At 37.5% G+C, this 19,152-nt stretch overlaps 1 protein-coding gene across 1 annotated transcript in view; it reads left to right on the plus strand.

Moving 5' to 3' along the window:
* LOC149074642 (uncharacterized) overlaps window positions 1–19,152 on the plus strand; it is a 233,868-nt gene that overhangs the window by 115,122 nt on the left and 99,594 nt on the right. Inside the window, exon 6 of the mRNA XM_089247053.1 lies at window positions 3,575–3,750. Within this exon, the coding sequence (XP_089103179.1) occupies window positions 3,575–3,750 (176 nt within the window). The remainder of the gene's footprint in view (window positions 1–3,574; window positions 3,751–19,152) is intronic.

Raw genomic sequence — 19,152 nt, forward strand, 5'->3', positions numbered from 1 at the left:
GGAGTTGCATTGCTGTAGCTCTTTTTGTTTGCAAGTCATTTCAGGTCCAAGGGACTTTCCCATACACCCTGTATATTAATTGAGCATGAGAATAAAATGAGCATCATAAAATCTGAATATCACAACGGTAATCACAGCAATAGACTTGAGACAGTACGTTTCATCGCTGATTTCAGACCAATCTCAACCCTTTGAGTGGCATTGACAAGATATCTTGCCTTCTTATTTTAGCATTGGCAAGCCCAAATATTTTGTAAAGTTAATCCCTCTCTTAGTGGAACACTTTTCCCTATACCAATGGTTCACAAACTTTTGTCCATCACGGCTCCCTTGCCTTATTCATGATTCGTACCGGCTCTTCAGGATTGATTAATAGCTATTTTCCCGCATAAAAGAACTTTTTCGAAGTGTAACGATGAACGTTACTTCCCGGATTCTATTTTTAACTTTCCAAAATAGTTTCGTCAGACAGATGGCAACAATGATACGGCCACCTTTTGGTTTTCCTAAGAGTTTTAATTCGGTGTTAATCTTTATATTTTACAACACTAAGTCTGCCAAAACACACATCAGTAAATTTGCTTTAGAGTTTTAGCTTTAATATATTACAGATTTCGAACGTTCTCACCCAATCAGTCCATCGATTATAGCCTTCTGGATGTCACTGTCACAAGAACACGAATAGTTCATTTCTTGATTTATCCGTGCGATCTCCTGGAGAGGGGGAGGCTCCATTGCAACAGCATCACGCGTCCGAAGAGATGAACCCGACGGATAACCCTTCACGGACGAGAGCCGACATCTCGTAGACACTTCAACACAGGCTGAGCGACTTTTGACTAGATGAAGAGGACGATCAACGGATCGATCGGTGCCGAGGCACCCTGCTAGATCAGCAACTCGTGGCTGGAACGAGGCGGGATGAAATGAAATATAACGACCAACGTGTCTATTCGTTGCACACTACCGGCATATAAGGGAAACTTTCCCCATCGCACCTTACCGGAACCAATCCATATCGAGACTCGGCAGCACTAGAATCAACGTAACATTTGAGAAATTTACATATTCACATAAACTAAAAATATTGCATGACATTCGGCATCTGGCAGCTCAAAAGATCGCAACATGGCAGCCGATTGGCGGCACATGATCTCGCCGATTGATCCCGGAGACAGAAAGGTAAAACAAACTAAAATATATTAAAATGGACTAGGATAAGGACGATTTCCGCGAGGGCCTAATGGTAACGTTACAAAAGCATAAATAGGTGCACAAATCAATATCTCAAGATTGCCGCGACACCCCAGATAAAGGTTGGCGATGCATCTAGAAACAAAGAACACACGTTGGAAAAGCTGCTCTATACTCATCACTTTTTCATTACTTTATATACTCATTTATTGCTGAAAATCATAAGGAAGCTTATTGCTATTATGCCGTGTAAAGGGTTAAAAAACATCAATGAATGGTCTCATCGATGTAGTTAAAAAGTACAAAAAAAAAGTAGCTGAGAAAATAAAACTTGTAAAATAGAATAAAAAATAATAAATGCAATAATGACGTAGCTTTTTTACCTAAAGTTCATACTGCAAAAAAAAAAATCAGACTACAGAATCGTCTATTCCAGCGCTATTAAAAAAATTAAAATTCAAAGCTCAACATAAATATAAATAAACACACAGAAGCATGTATTAAAAAAAACATCCTAGTAAAATGATATGCTATATATTGAGATTCAAAGAGGAAGGAAAAATGGTTCGATGTTTATTTTTTAATTTTTCCTGACTTCTGGCAGTGTGAGGGAAAATTTGTGAAAAAAAATTCATGAATTCAAATAAAAAGAAAAGATACACAATGTTTTAATTATATCACCAGGAAGTTATCGTCGAAAACAACAGGAAACCCCTCTGCTACTACTTCCAGAACGCATGTGAATAATCATTTCAGCATTCTATATTTACAGAAGACAAATCTCAGTGATGATTCTTGTGCATGAAAGAAAAGATGATTCACAATAAACGAACGATCAGTGGTTGCATGCACCATGAAAATTGAGACAAAAATGTCTCATGCATCTCTTTTCTGGACATACACGCTTAGGGGCGTAGCCAGAAATTTTGTTTGGGGGGGGACCCACTTTCATTTCGGGAGGGGACCAAAGTGACAGAACAATGGATTTGGCCATCTTTTTCTGTCATTTTCTCACATTTCGGGGGGGGGGGGGACCAGACCACCAAGTCCCCCCCCCTCGCTACGCCCTGGTACACGCATACACAAATTATACATCATGTTGTACAATGGAAAAGTGGTGGAAATTTTTTGTAAGTAATTAAAAAAAATTATTTTAAATCACTATTTTAATTTGCGTGTCTTTTTTACTACTTTTCCCGCACTGCCAACGGTAAAAGCCACCTTCCACCCTCTCATAGGTGTAAACTTGTATCCGGCTCACATGCCCAAGCCCCTCCAATAATTTTGAAGGACCGGCTCAGGCCCCCCCCCCACTCCAAAAAAAAAAAAATCGCTTGGATATGTTTCCCGTATTTGGCTCGGAAAAACATTTTTTTATGATTAAAAAAAATTGTCCCAAAAAAAAATTTGGGAAAAAAAATCTGCTCGAAATTTTATTTTAATATTTTTTTTAAAATCCGCAATCGACTTGTCCTCTGCTTTCTTTTTTTTGTAACAATTTCTAGTATTTTTCTCACGGTTAGCGACAACGCTCAATCTCTAATTATCATTCCCCCTCTGTGACAATCGTAGCTACCCCAAAGGTATGCATCTCTGGATGGCATCTGGAGACGATACGGGGTTGAGGTGCTTTCGTCCTTTCTTGTTCCCGCTGTCGGAAAACTCAGAAGCATGTCTTCATTTGTTTGAACGTGACGTTTAGGGAAGGAGTCTTCCACACGATTCAGGAAGAAAAAGAAAGGTTAAAATATAAGCCAATAATGATTGAAACCAAAACAAGTACATTCCGCGAGCCATATTTTACTTATCGAGTTCGGGAGCAAGTGCAAGGGCCAAAACATTTTTGACAAAATACTAAATGACTAATAACACTGAGACAAACAATAGCTAAATGAAATGCAGACCAAGAAAAAATTTGCTGCTCGGGGGGCAATGCAGAACCTGCCTTGGGGGGAAGGAATAGAACTTTTTTTAAATTGATTAAAAAAAAAGAAAAAAGGTTTTTTGTGAATTTTTTTTTTGATAGTCTTATGAGTGCCGCTGGAAGGGGGGTACCCCCTTTGGGAGAATTTCTTGATTTCAAAAGTTGGCACGTCTGCAAACTATTTCTATTCAACCATTCTGATATTGATTTCAATGGTATCAAAATCCCATCATAGTTTTTAATTTTCTTAGACTTCGTGGTAGTTTTCTGCTAATAAAAACTTGTCTCATTAAAGAGTTGATAATAGTAGTGAAACATTGCTGTATGGTCTTTAGTTTCTAGAAGTATTCTGACCTTTTGGTTTAAAAATTTATATTTGGCATTAATTATGTTGAAGATTCAATTTTAGATTCTGAATTTTTTTCTCTTGATTCTTTATTTTCTTTTCCTTTTCAGCAGCTGCAGTTATTTTGAATTAAGAGAGCCATTATCAAATTATAAAACTGAAAGATTTTGTGGAGACAGAAGAGAAGATATATTGTATTTCGAATCAAAGACAAAGATAGTTCATTTTGACTTTGTGCAAAGCTTGCATGAGAAGTTTTATGTTTCGTTTGATGTTACTGTAAAACGTAAGTGGTTTTTTTTTGTCATAAAAAAAATTGCTTTGGGGCTGGATGATGAGTTTTTAAAGAAAAAGGTACATTGTGAAGGGGGATATTTGTATACTTTATATATAAAAATATTAGAGGCAGGTTTGTCATTTGCAAGGGTCAGAGGAGGCAATTGCCCCCCGGCTTTTGAAAATACACTAAAAATGGTATATATATATATATACATACATTGAGGACATGTACTTTGCCCCCCCCCCCCCCCGGAAAAAGTTGAAATGACGGCCTTGAGGAGAGGGTTTGATAAACAGTTAAATATCAAGTAATAGATGAGTGAAGGGGGGAATGAAGAAAAAAACAATTAGTAATTGCACCATTGTAGCAACTCGCACATGGGTGATCCATTTTAAATATTAAATTAGAGATAATAAGTATACGATTTGAATAATTGAGCTGCTGATATAAAAGGGCAAAATATTCAAAGAGGCTGATAAATCTAATTAAAACAAAAATCAATAACTATAATAAATAAGGTGGAAAATGTTGAAAATTAAAAAAGTGCTCAGAGATATCATCAATAGACAGAAGATATCTTTTGAGGTACTGTTTATAGGTATATAGAGAGGAAGCATTCTTTATTTCAATGGGGGGGAGAGTTATAAAATTTGGGTATTAGATAAGAGAAGTGTGTATTTTCAAATATTTTTGTGAATAATTAGTAATAAGTGTGGCTAGTTGATAAGGTTTTCGCGGCCATCATTTGATAAAAATTGTTTTTTCGGGTTTGAGTTAGTTCTCAACATTTCCCCAACACTAGTGGTTGGTATCATCAGGAGACTAGACAAACTGGATCAAAGTCAAGTTTTATGGAGTCTCAGGTTGTATTTATGCACATAAGTGGCTTGAACTACACAATTGTTTTGCGATTGGTCAGTTGATTCTATGGCTGGCAGCGTATTGAAAACAGTTGTTATGCTGGTAGAACCTGATTGGACGAGAGATGTGGAGTTATCTGATTGGCTGTTGTCATTCTGTTGCTGGATCTTGAAGGGGAAGGTTCTTGTTCTTCTGAGAGCTGGTGTCCAGGATCATAAGGGACCCCTGGGAAACGCCTCAGAAGCAGAAATGCCCCCCCCCCATCGCCCAAAAAAGGGCAAAAACGAAAAAGGAAGGTAAAAACACCCGAAGAAACCGAGCTGCCGCCAACAAGTGATGAGGAGACCGAATCGGTGCGTGGGCAAACGCCCCCCCCCAGAGGAAAATAATGAGGCAGTAGCCTCAACCTCTGCCGTACCCGAAGAGGCCCCCTTAGAACCGATGGAGGTAGCCCGAGAAACTGAAGGTGAAGCTCAGGCAGAAAAACAACAGCCAATACCAACTCCAATGGCGAATGTAGGCCCGGAAACAGACGCGGTCTATGACCCGCAAACCTTCACAAATGTCACTCACGCCAAAAAGGACCCGAGGGTACCGAAAGTTATATTAAACAGGTACTCGGACTGGGAGCCCACCAGATTGCAGTTACTAGAACACTGCAAAATCCGCCCCGAATTTAAAGCCGGGCCGAATAAAATAATCATCAGGTTCCAGTGCTCGGATGATTATCGATACGGGACAGCATTATTCACCGAAAAGAAATTCGGGTTCCATTCGTTCACAGTGGACGAAGACAAACCCTTAAGGGTTGTCCTGCGGCAACTGCCCGCAAACATGGCCACTCAGGAGATCATGAGGGCCCTAGTGGACGAAGGTTATGAGATCACGCACGTCAGTGCAATGAAGAATCTTCGCACCAGACGACCGATGCCGCTTTTCCTCCTAGTCCTAAAAAGAGAGGAAAAAAAGATTTACGGGCTGTCAGAGCTCCTAGGCTTCCCTGTAAAAATAGAGAAATTCAGGGGAGGGGGTGGTGTACTAATGTGCCGACGGTGTCAGCGATTCTCCCATTCAGAAGCCAACTGTCACAATGACCCGGTATGCGGGCTGTGCGCTGAGGGCCATCTGTCCACGGACTGCCCGGACCGAGGTAAAAAAGACCAGCCCTTCAAATGCTGCCGCTGTGGTGGCGGACACACGGCACGATACCAAGGGTGTAGCCGGTGGATTAAGCAGGGCCCACGATCGCTTACTTTCCCATCAAGGCGACTGGACCAGGTAAAACCGATGCTGAACCACGAAGAAAATGCGACAGGTGAACCAGATTACCTGCCAGGTGCGCATACTCACCCACCTGCAGATTTACCTGTCCCAGGAAACAGCGTGGCCAATCACAACAAAGGACCGACAAAAACGAACATTAGCAAATTCATTGGTGCAGTGAAAGCTAAGCCCCTCCCACAGAGGAAACAAGCGCCCCCTAGTGTCAGGGAAATAGTGCCACAAAACACAGAGCAGACACCGAGAAGAGGTCGCCGGAACGCATGGTTCCCTGACCCGGAGGAAGTGCAAGCCCCGGTGGAAACCGCCTGTAGCACACAAGAAAACCCATCCTTTGAGCTGATGGCAGGGAAACTAGCCGGGCTCGTAAACAAGATGAGCCGAGAGCTTAAGCAAGCCAGCACCGAAGCCCAATTCATGGTGACACTATTCAGCGGCTTCATGGAAGCCTTGGTAACCTTTAAGAACTAAGTTTAGTACCAAAACTCTCACAAAGTTCACTAGAGGGCAGCACCCAACTTACAAAAACACAAACTTTTAAGCATAATAATGGACACAAATCTCTTCACTTCCCCGCCAAGACCCTTGAAAATTTTTTCATGGAATTGCCGGGGAATCTATAGAGATTACTATGAATTTAAAGATGAAATTAATCTCTTTACACCAGACATAATATGTCTACAAGAAACATGGCTAACAACAGCAAAAAACTTCCGAATACCTAATTACCATTGTATTAGAAACGACAGACTTACTACAGGAGGCGGAGTAGCAATTCTAATAAAATCAGCATTTAATTTTGAACAAATAGACATCATAGCACCCAGCACCTGCGAAGCCATAGCAGCACGCATTCACATACCAAACGTCCCGCCGACGGTTGTGTGCTCATTCTATAAACCCCCATCCAGACGAATAGATATCAGTGTGATTGATACTCTTTAAAAGCAATAACAGAAACCCAGTAATAATTTGTGGAGATTTCAACGCCAAGAGCCCATCTTTCAGATCCCAAAGTACAAATCGTGATGGCAGAATTTTAGCACAATATTGCCAAAGTAAGGCTGTAGACATGCACACACAATCTAGGCCTACACACCAACCGGATAACATTAATCAGATACCTGATGTTATCGACTTCGGTATCTCAAAACATTTCCCGGGACAAATATTCGTAGAAAATTCCGAAATATTATCTTCCGACCATAATGTCCTATTTTTTCATATAGATTTCAATATTCGACAGAAACAGCCATATATTCTAAAAACAAAATGGAGTGACGTCACAGAAATCCTTGCACAACAGCCAATAGCGTCACTCGAAACGATAAACACAGACGAAATCTATCACGAACTCGAGAAAATCACACAATCGATACAAAATGCAATCGATAATTCCACAATCAAAATTAAACCAGGGAAAAATAATATTGGCATCCCATTCTACATTAGAGATAAAATTCACTATAAGAATGTAATACGAAAAAGGTTCCAAAGAACAAGGTCAAGGGACCTTAAAAACGAATTAAATCGTTTATCAAGGGAAGTAAAAGAAGAGCTCACAACTTTCTACAACGAACGCTGGGCTACATTTCTCACAGAGGCAGAAGCAGCAGATGGCTCCCTCTATAAGCTGCTAAAAATATGTAAAACCCGTTCGCCTAACGTTAGTAGACTTCACGGGAGAAATGGACTCATTTACACCGACGAAGAAATAGCAGAAGAATTCGCAGACACATACGAACAACAATTTTCACCCAATAATAATCAACCCATATTAATTGAGGAAGAGAATGAGAGAATAGTAGATCGATTCCTAAATAATCAAGCCACGCCATGTACCCGTACGACAGAACTCACAAATTTGGAAGAGTTGAAAAAAATAATAAAACAACTGCACGCCAAAAAAGCCCCAGGGTATGACCGAATAAACAATTTGGCAATAAAGGCCCTACCAGACAACGTAATTCACTCCTTTGTGAATATCTTCAACTGCATGATCAAAACATGCCATTTCCCAAAAGCTTATAAAAGCCATTATAAAAGTATTACCTAAAAAGAGAGAAATCAGTCTCTTTGCAGCGGACTATCGCCCGATATCGCTCTTATCAGGAATCGGAAAATTATTCGAAAGAATTATGAAATTCCGAATAAACCAATACCTTGAAAATAATAACATAATCCGCCCGGAACAGCATGCATTCCGCTCCGGACATTCATGCACGACTCAAGTGGTACGACTCGTTGAATATCTTCAAGATGCAATAATCCATAAGGATTATACAGCATGCTGCTTCTTTGATATCCGAGCCGCCTTTGATCAAGTCTCTCATTACACGTTATTAGCAAAGCTTGTAAAACAAAACTTTCCCGATTACTTCATTAAGTTCATTAGTAACTACCTCGCTGAACGAACATTTCAAGTTCGACACAAGAATACAATATCCACGGCTCGTCCAATCACAGCATCGGTCTGCCAAGGCAGCGTAATAGGCCCCACCCTCTTCAATCTTTTAATTAATGACTTCCCCTCGCCAGAGCGAGGCATGCTGGGACTTTTCGCTGATGACTCGATAATAGCCATGCCGTGCAGGGACATGGGAAAAGCATTAAGCAACTTACAGGAAATGGTATGGCGTGTAGAGGACTGGTGCGAAGAAAACGCCGTAGCACTAAATGAACAAAAAACAGTATTCGCATGGTTTACCAAAAGACATGTACCGTCGAACACGAACATTCTGGTGGGTAGAACTACACTAACGCCCAAACCACAAGTCCGATACTTGGGAATAATCCTGGATAGGAAACTCACGTTCAAAGCCCATACACAGGAAGCTAAAGCGAACAAAGCAGCAGGCATCTTAAATAAAGTATGTCATAAAAGGTCACAACTTAGCCTAAAAAATAAAGTACACATGTATAAACAAGTAATCCGACCACAAATGTGTTACGGTGCCCCGAGCTTCGCCTTCTGTGCAAAATCCCACATTAATAACCTTCAAATTAAGCAAAACAAAATTCTGAGGCGTTACTCAAGAGCCCCATGGTATGTCAGAAACGAAATTATTCGAAATGATCTAGGGGTCGAAACCATTAAAGATTATCTAATCAAACTTTGCCAAGGACACTTCGACCGTATGGAAAATTCAGAGTACGAACATCTGAGAGCCATATCGCCGTACCCGGCCAACGAGGTCTTAAGATTCCAAAGACCAAAAAATATTCTGCACGCAAGGCCGCCTTAGGTATTTAATTACTTAATAAATTTTTTAAAATTCCTAAAATCTTGTTTCTAAGGAAAACCAAAATTGCTTAATTTTCTCCCACTTGAATTGCATTGGACAATTCAAATCTCAACAACCAATAGCGTGCGCCTATTCCCCGCTACACGAGGAAAGCGAAATAGCAGATATGAATGAATCCAGGCGACCAAGGGAAGCCAAGATATTAATTAAATATTTCAGTCTTGCTGAAAAGAAAAAATATGCATATGCATAGGAAATTATCAATTATGTTTATATTAAAATTATCCACCCGACTCCGGAGGGAGCCGGGCAGGCCAACGGCCTGCTGGGCTCGGGGCCCTGCGGGCCTCGCCCGTCTGGACTTGGGAAAAAGAAAAAAATTATTGGCCCTGAAAAGAGGGGTAGTTCTCCAACACCTAAGTGAACTTCCTGGGGTTTTTTAGTTAATTGGCAACAATTAAATTTTTCCCCAAAAAAACCGGCATCAATTAACAACAGCCGGAAAAATCCTGATCTCGCACAATCCCTGAGTTTCTTGTCTCGCATTATTTCCTGTGAACACCAGGACTTGAAAAATGAACTGAACTGACTTTCTGAAAGAAGTAAACGAACTTAGCTCGAACTGAAATACAAGCACGAACACAACAAACACAGCGCCATCTATCGACACTTACACGAAACACAAATCTTGAACTTTTGTCTATATCCACGCCAACTTGGATATCCAGCCCGCATGGGGCCATCCACTAGAAGAGAAAAAGAGCGCACGAAAATAAGACGCTCGTAGCCTTCAAAAAGTCCATTTTCAGTCAGTCAGTCAGTCCAGGATCTGCTCAATTTCAAAGTTTCTTCTCTTCTATTATAGCTGTTTTTGTGCTTGTATATTTCAATAGCCTCTCTGTAGATTTGTGGGAAGAAGTGGTCAACATTAGCTATTACCTGTGTTTTGCTGAACTGTACACTGTGGTTGTCGTAAAGCGCATGCTCTGCCACTCAAAGGGACGACGATCCTCGAACCCGAAAAAACAATTTTTATCAATTAGTGTGGCATTACACATCTAGCAAAAGATCGAGTAAATATTAATGGTAGGGAATATGGATGTCTAAAGAGCAACAGGGATTGCTCTCTTAAAAATATAAATATTTAAGTAGTAGGATTTCTATTCTTTGGTGGAGATATTTGGAAGGAGTATAATAGTAATTAGACATTAGCCTTATAATTTTCTTCTGTAGTAATATTATAGGTTTTAGTTAGTCAAATAATCACTACCCTAAATAGATAGACCATAGTAGGAATGAAACAGTGAGTAGTGAAGGGTGAATTAGAAAAGGACATTTACAAAATATTTAAGAAAATAAAATTTATACATTGCAAATCTCAATTTTGGAAGAATAGATAAACTTTGCCTAATAACACTCAGAAAAATTCAACAAAAATGGCAAATAAAGGAAATTATGAAAACTCCTTATGCATTTCAGCATGTTATGGGTGTCCCCTTTAGAGGATAAACTCTCACTGACCGAGAATCCTGCTTGAATTGAATACCAAACCTTAACTCTCTGTCACTCCGCGGAACGAAAAATATATATGTCTGCTCTCGTCAAACATTGTGATAAAAATGCAGCTGTGTGCCTGCATGTAGGTCTTATCTACTGTCCTGATTGGCTGCTTGTGAAACAGAGTTATCTGATTGGTCTATTTGAATTTTCTTACAATTCATGCTCGTAATGAACTTTAGCCATGATGTTGCGATCGGGGGTGTTGATTTACATTCGTAGAAGTCTAAATCAGTTGTGTACTTCACTTTATGGAAAGCTACTGATTCCTGAAATTTGAATCTATGGCTCTCTTGCTCTCAGTGAGAGGGGATGGAAGGAATGTTATGTAAAAAAATATATATATTCAGTTATAGCAATATATTAAGTTGTAGATCGTTTGCATGAAACCAGTCTAATTTTTATCATGTCAGAATTTACTGTATTTTGAAGAGATTGAGTCAATTTAGCAGAGTAAAGCATAACTATCATCAGCAAAAGTGATTATCTTGTCTTTTGAAATAACATAAATCATTTATGAATATATAATGAAGCACAGAGGGCCTTATGTCCAGGAAAACAGCTATAGTTTTTCTAGATTTGTCAAAATTATGTATTATGTAAGACCTAAAATCTAGTAAAGCAACTTCAATGTTATGGTTAGCAAGAAACCTATGTTGATTTGGAGAATTGGCTTTTTTGACGAGCGGCTTAGGTTTTCTGAACATTGTTCAGCGGTGGTCAAAAAAGCGAATAGAATGCTTGGTCTCATTTTAAAAAAGGTCTCTTCGCGTTCTCCTAAAGTCATTCTTCCGCTTTTCCGAGGCTTAGTTCGTCCTGGACTGGAGTATGCTGTAAGGTTTTGGAGACCATACCTACAGAGGGACATAGACTTGGTTGAAGGGGTGCAGAGAAGAGCTACGCGTGTCCTTATTGGCACACAGGGCTTGAGTTATGAAGAGAGACTTCATTTTTTGAATGTTTACATTGGATGAACGCAGGTGTCGAGGAGATATGATCGAAGTGTTCAAAATTTTCAATGGGATGGATAGGATGGGCCATGAACTTTTAGTACACCGCCAATCGACTGCTTTTACAAGGGGACACCAGTATCGATTGGTGAGGGACAATGCAAGGTTATGGTGTCACAGGGAATTTTTCTCTAATAGGGTTGTTAATAAATGGAATAGCTTACCCCCGGAGGTAGTAAATTGTAACACAATTGACACGTTTAAAAAGAAATAGGATAAACATGCTGGGGTAAATCGAGAAGCTATCCATACCTAGAATAAGACAACCATAAGTATTCTTTATGGGCATTGTATAATATTTTATCATGTGTATATATTGTTTATAATTTTTGTTAATTGTATTTTTAATTGGGTTGCTGATTTTTGAAATGTGACATCCATATTTTTATGGGCATCTTTTTCTCAGCCACCTCGTTGGGCATTTTGCCTGTTGTGGCGTTGTATTTGTATTTATTTAGAAAGAAATTAGTATTTTTTTAGAACACTCAAAAATCTTGGAAATACAGTAGACTCTCAGTAACTCGACACGTGGATAACTCGACATCTCTTATTCCCTTGGTTGGCACAATACTAATTTCAATGTAGGAAAACCTCTCTAACTCGACACATGTTTGGCTTAACTCCGCTTAAGTCGACTACAATTTTTGTCCCTTCACCACGACTGGTTTTTATAATGGGCCTTCTATTTTAAGTTATAAGAATTTTTTGACATTGTTCATGGGTACTTTGAGAATCCTTTGTTTCTTTGATCTTTATGATGGGTCCCTTTTTTGCATTGGGGGCGTGTATGTGAAGAATGAATGTTTGAAATCTGTTGGCTCGCTTATCATTTTAGTGGAGTTTCCAAAAAAGGTCTTTCATTCTTTTCATGGTAAAAAAAACGTGTGGATATTGTCCACATCCAAAATTAGATGAAAATCTTATCTATTGGGAGTTTTGATATCGGCTGCTGTAAAGAATGTTTTCGGTGGTACTCAGTTTCACGATTTCTTGGAAAAAGAGTAAAAGAAAAAGAGCTAAAGCCTAGTTAGACGCTGAATATGTCATTTGGTTGTCATCTTGATTATCTACGGCTGTGAATACAATGGCATTCAATGGCTGTACGCAAACATCACACTTTAAGTTTAAAATCAAAAGTTTAAATTAAAAAAACTAGAATCGGGTAAAACTCAGAGTGAGACTCTGAGAACTCTCTCAAACTCGCCAAAGAATATGGAGTTGCACGGAACACTATTTCAACATTTGCCAAAAATAAGAAAAATTTTTTGTCAACATTTGAATCTTATGAACCAAGCAGAAAACGCATAAGAAAATCAGACTTCAGTGACTTAGAAGCAACTCTTTTTTTGGTTTAAATCCACTCGATCTCATTCAATCCCATTACCCGGACCAATAATTCAAGAGAAAGCAAAGGATTTTGCAAAAAATCTCAATCAAGGTATTTTACAGCGAGCAGTGGATGGTTGACCTGATTCAAAGAGCGAGAGCACATCTGCATCTCAAGAAACTGTTGAAAATTGGAAGAATGATATTCTGAAGCCAATGATAGAAGGGTATAAAGATGCAGATGTGTTTAATTGTGATGAGACAGGTTTATTTTTACGCCTAACCAAACACTTGCCTTCAAAGGCGAAAAATGTAAAGGAGGTAAAAACACACGTTTGACAGTTCTTTTGGCTGCAAACTATAGAAAAATTGAAACCGTTAGTTTTATCGGAAAATCAAAAAACCCGCAGTTCAGATGAAGTATCTACATCATCTCGCCATGATGCATTGAAAGCTGTAGATGTGATACGTCGATTCCTACGCACTCAGGGAAAAGCCGAACAATTGCGGGATAAACTGAACATTGTAGAATTTTTGTTTTCTCTGCAGAAAGAAAAACAAACAAATATACTTGATTATTTTTCATGAGGTTAATTTTTTTATATGTTTTGATTCTATTATGAAACAACCCCAAATTAAAATGAATGATGAATGAGAGAATTTGCATTTTATTTAATCGAATTGTTTGAATGCGTATAATTACGTACACAAAAATGATCGGACAAAAATTTAGAGTGAAACCCTGCTAACTTGACATCCGCTTAAGTCGACATGTTTGTCAATACTTTTAGGGTGTCGAGTTACCGAGAGTCTACTGTAGAAGGTAATATGGAGATATATTGGTGTCTGTAATTACTCGGACCATCATGATTTGCTGATTTGAAAATAAGCAAGACGGTAGTAAATTTCAAAGAATTAGGGCAAACACAGTTTAGTATACAGTTATTTACCATATTAGTAAGTAGTAAAATTAAATGATGGGGGAAAAATTTAAGAATCAATGAATTAATCACATCACACAGTAGAAATCAAATGGGACAACTGATCAATAATAGAAACGATTTTTTCAGGGTAAGTTAGGGAGATGAAAAAAAGATCTGTTAGAGTAATGGGCACATATTTCTTAAAGTTACCCATATGTGAATTGGATGATGAATAATGTTCACAAAATAATCATCAAATTTATGAGGAAGTAGGGTTCAATGTTAACAGGAAGAGGATAGCTATGATTTTTACCAATTATTTGTTGATAAATTTTCATTGCTAGAAGGGAGTATCACAGTTTAAGAACTGTTAAGAAAATCAAATTTGTTTAGAAATTTTGATTTTTAATTTTAAGTAATGAGTAATATAGCATGCAGTACTAACCTCTTCACAGTATGGATATTTTTTAGTTTTCAAATAAAGTTTGATTTTACTTACATGTTTTATCTCCATAATCCAAGGTTTATCCATCCTTCTGGTGAGGTTAACATCACGATATGATGGTTTCAAGCTTAAACATAAATTCATCAAAAGCACTATGACTTTACGAATCATTTATGCAAAACGTTTAATTGTTTAGATATAGCTTTAGTTGGGTATAATTATTTTCTTTCTGAAAACATTGAATTTTTTTTACCGGCACAGAATTGATGTTAGAGTATGATCATTTACAAATAATCCGGTAATGATCAGTCATCTCTTTCCCAGACTACAGATTCAGAAAACAAAAGCTGAGAAGAATTTTTTTATAAAAATGTGATCAATGCATGACTTAAAGCAGTGGTTCTCAACCTTTTTGATATCGCGGCACTGCAAATTTTTTTTTCATGACTCGAGGGCCTGGTTTTGATTATAGTCGTACAAAATTTAAAATATTTCAAAAACAAATAAATATATAATTATACAAACTTCTACTATAGTAATCACAAACTATTAATAAGTAATTCTTCATCATTTATGTGATTAACTCGACTAATTGGTGAAAAAAAATTGAATTTTTAATTACACATACATTAATTAATAGGTGCCTGTGTTTAGTGAGGGATGTTTACGAAGATGAAATAATTGTATTAAACATATTCCTTAGCTTAAAAATACATACATTCTCTCTTAATCATTGAAAATTCATATTACACCATGGTCACTTGAGTATAATTAAATTGAGCATTTGTGTTCTTAGTTATGGCATAAAATCAATGGGAAAAATCTATGCACATAGATGATTTTTTGGAGGAATTACTAAGTAGCAGAAAGATGTCGGTAAACACTAGCTACCACGTCGCCTACCTTAGATATTTTAGAAATAGGAAAATCAATATATCATATGTGGTTTCGCAAATCTCTGAATTTAATGCTATACTAATACTAGCACAAATTGATACTTCAAGTTAAAAACAAAATACTTCAGTTTAGCAAAAGTTAGAACTTTAAAAAGAGTGACTTACCATGGATTATAGCACTAATGATACTCTTTGTTTTCTGCCTGTTATCTCGTTAATCATGGGCTGAATCAAAGTAACAGCCAAACAGAGACAGTCAAAAAGTTCTAAACGGTTTCTCTGTTTTATTTTGTGCACAGTCATAGTAGAAAAAGCTTTTTCACAAAAATACATGGTAAAAAAACAGTCTCATTGGCACCTCATGAAAATTTCGAAATTCGTTTTTTACTTTTATCCTGAATTTTGCTAGTAGAATCATTTATTTAGTTATTTATTCAATGTTGATTGGCCGAGGCCTATACAAGAGGATGTGGAATTTATATATGGCAAAAGTGACGATTGATGGTACGAGAGAATTCAGAAATGGTGGTGTAATCTACAATATTTGATGGTAGGTTGTTCCAGTCGATAATAGTTCTTGGGAAAAAGCTAAATTTGTGACAATCTGAAGAGGCAAAGATGGGCTGGAATTATATGTTCTTTCCAGTTCTTTGTCGGATGGCAATTCAATTAGTTTAAGGGTTTCTTGATAAGAAAGGGCTGCTGTCGTTTTGTATTCAAGAAAAGGATTGACTATCCACATATATTTTTCTCTTGGGTCTTCGTGATCCGGATAATATTTTTCAAACAACAATAGCAACATCTTTAAATGTGATTCATTAACATGTGGAATAAGGGTTCTTGAATGCAAGTCATCTTCCATAATATAATCCGAGTGACTGAAACATTTCACACTTATTTCACCAATCATTTCCAGCCAGTTTTTTTTTTAAATGATTCAACCTTATTCCAAGAATGAAACATAGTTGTTTCTGATCCTTGAAGTTTCAAATTCAACTTATTTATAGAAGAAAATATGTCGCTGAGTTATGCCAACCTGGCTACCCACTTCTTGACAATAGTGGTACATATCACTTTTTTTACCAATAAGAAGCAATTGAACTTCCTTTCATAGTTTATATATCCTTTTCTCAGAACATTACCTCGGGACAGCCAACAAACTTCGAATAAAAAAAGTAGATTTTGGTGATTGGTGCCCATTTCATTACACAATAATGTCAACAATCTAGTATTCAAAGCACTGTTTTTTATGAAGTTAACTATTTTAATCAATTGCAACAGGACTTCATTAAGTTCAGGAATCATTTTTTAGAACCAGGTTTTGCCTGTGAATGAAACAATGCATTAAATTATTTTCACTCACAATATCCTTGATTCTAGCTACTAATCCCGAATCTACCCGTTAGATTTGTAGCACCATCAGCGCAAACTCCAATGCAATTTCACCAATCTAGTCTTTTATTTTTCATAATATTATCCAAAACTTTGAAAATTTTGTTGCCAGTTTTGTTTGCAACTAATTCTGAAACACTCAAAATGTCTTCCTTCACATCATTATCACCATGATCAATAAACCAAACATGTGAGCAAAATGCTATGGTTTTGAACATCAGTGGATTCATCCAGTTGTATTGCGAACAATTTAGACATCTTAATTTTTTCTATGAGTTACATTTTGGTCTCTAGTGCCATGTCGGATATGCACCTATATGCACTTCTATGGTGTCATTTGACACGGAATTTCTTTCATTCTATTTGCCGCAGACTTGCCTAACACTTCTCGGCAAGCAGTAATCAAAGAAGGCTTGACGAGTTCTTTGTCAATAGTATACAGTTTTTTGCATTTGGCTATTTGTAATATCAAGTAGGATGTCATTAGTAGTGAATCGTCAGTCACTGAAGTTTGAGAAATAATTCTTTTCTGCTTTGAAGAGCACTTTTTTTTTTTTTGTGCATGAAGTCAATAGGTTTGTTTGCAAAATCAGGATGTTTTGTGCTGAGATCTTGGATGAGACTCAATAGCTTCATGGCTTCATTTGCCAAAACTGTAGCACAAATAACACATTGAGGTCTTGGCAATTGGTCAGTGTCAGGGCAAAAAAACCAAATTTCAAATAATTGTCATTGTAATTACGGATGAACGCTGGATTTTTTTTTTTTTTTTTTTTGAGTGATACTAGTTTTTTTCTTCCTTATGCATGTCCTGAAACTGAAGATGGTCGTCCTACCGGCTTGACTCATGGAAAATCAGTATTTTTAGTTTCACTTTTGATACAGGATTTTTAATTCACAATTGAACAAAGTCCCTTGTCTCTTATTCATGATGAAATTCAAATTTGCACACTTATTCACAAATTTAAAAAAAAAGGCAACAACAAAAAATATATAGCCAGGAAAAAATCGAAATAACAGTTTGCACTTAGCACAGTTTTTTTTTCCGAAAAAAACAGTACTACAATTCTGAGAACCAGACAGACTGCTTCGATGTCTGATTAAGCTTTATGTCCTTAATATAGTATTCCCTGTGTACCTCGCTGATTGCCGTACAAATGAGAAAGGGGAAGATTTCCCCGTTCAAATTTGTAATTAGATGTGTGAGAGCATTTTTCACGAATGGTCAACAACAGCAGCATCTTTGTAGACCCTATCTTATAGGTTAAGTATTTTGATCCAAAAGTTTCTCATCATTCTTTAACACCTCCACATTGAGAAGGATGTCGCTTGTTCACTGACTAGCACATGTATTTTCAGTCTTCAGGGCATCAGTGTTTATCAATGTTGAAAAATGTAAAGTAGTATTTTACTGAAGAATATTATCATTATAGTAATGACAGACCATATGTATAACAAGAAAGTAACACACCCATAATAGCTACAGGAGTTTTTTCGGCAAACATGAGAGAGCATTAATTTTTTTCTGAAAGGTGCCTAATTGTCCGCCATTCATTACAGATACTTGAAAGTCGCACTACAAAAAAAGAAGGAAAAAGTACTTTGAGGGAAGAAGACCAGACTATCCCTCATCCCATTCTCAGGCTTGCAAACATGAATCGCCTTGAGAAAGATATTTCCATTGGAGTTGAACAAAGGGTTTCTCCCCCACTCAAGGTTATTCCTGCTTGTTACAGCGGAAATCGTTCACTTGTTTATACTCGGATGCAATGAATTTTGTGGGCAGAGATTTGAATTATGTATTGCTTATGAAAAAGAAGTTCCTGAAGTAATTCCGTTATTCTGTTCAGGAAAACTACATAGCAAATAAACAATTAAAATGATCCAAAGGGGAATCTCGCAGCCCGGCACGATCGATGCCACAGCCTGGTGGACTACTGGAACACTAACTTAGAGGAACGTCTAGCAGGCAATTTCATGAGAAATTTTCACTGGTGGGGCCACTTGGGGAAAAAGGGCTCTGAAAGACGAATCAACTCTAGTTTGAAGCATATACAGGGAGGGGGCAGAGTACCATTTGTAGCATATCTGAACGGCTACATCCCGTGATTCTTTCATCCACAGAGTAAGTCGTTGGCAAGCAAAGAAAATACAGGCAATTCTCTAATTTAAATCATTTATTAATCCAGTTTAAATTGGATTAATTTAATAATCAATTCTCTAATTTAAATCATTAAATCCAATCGGGATACTGTTGTCCTTCGGCGCACAGAGAAAACTATGACGTCACTCAATGTGTTTGCATATTGTAGGGCGAATTGTAATTATCAGAAGAGTATTATTTTTCTATGGGTGGCAATAGGCTCAACAAGATGGAGGAAGTTGATCAGGCTTCTCCCTTTCACAATTATGTTATATTATGTTACTCTCATTAAATAGATCAAATAAATATAGTTGAATACAACTGCCCAA

The sequence above is a fragment of the Pholcus phalangioides genome, unplaced genomic scaffold (assembly GCF_987345545.1).
Source record: "Pholcus phalangioides strain wild (caught in Gottingen) unplaced genomic scaffold, Ppha-v1.0 ptg000017l_1, whole genome shotgun sequence".
Taxonomy (NCBI): Eukaryota; Metazoa; Arthropoda; class Arachnida; order Araneae; family Pholcidae; genus Pholcus; species Pholcus phalangioides.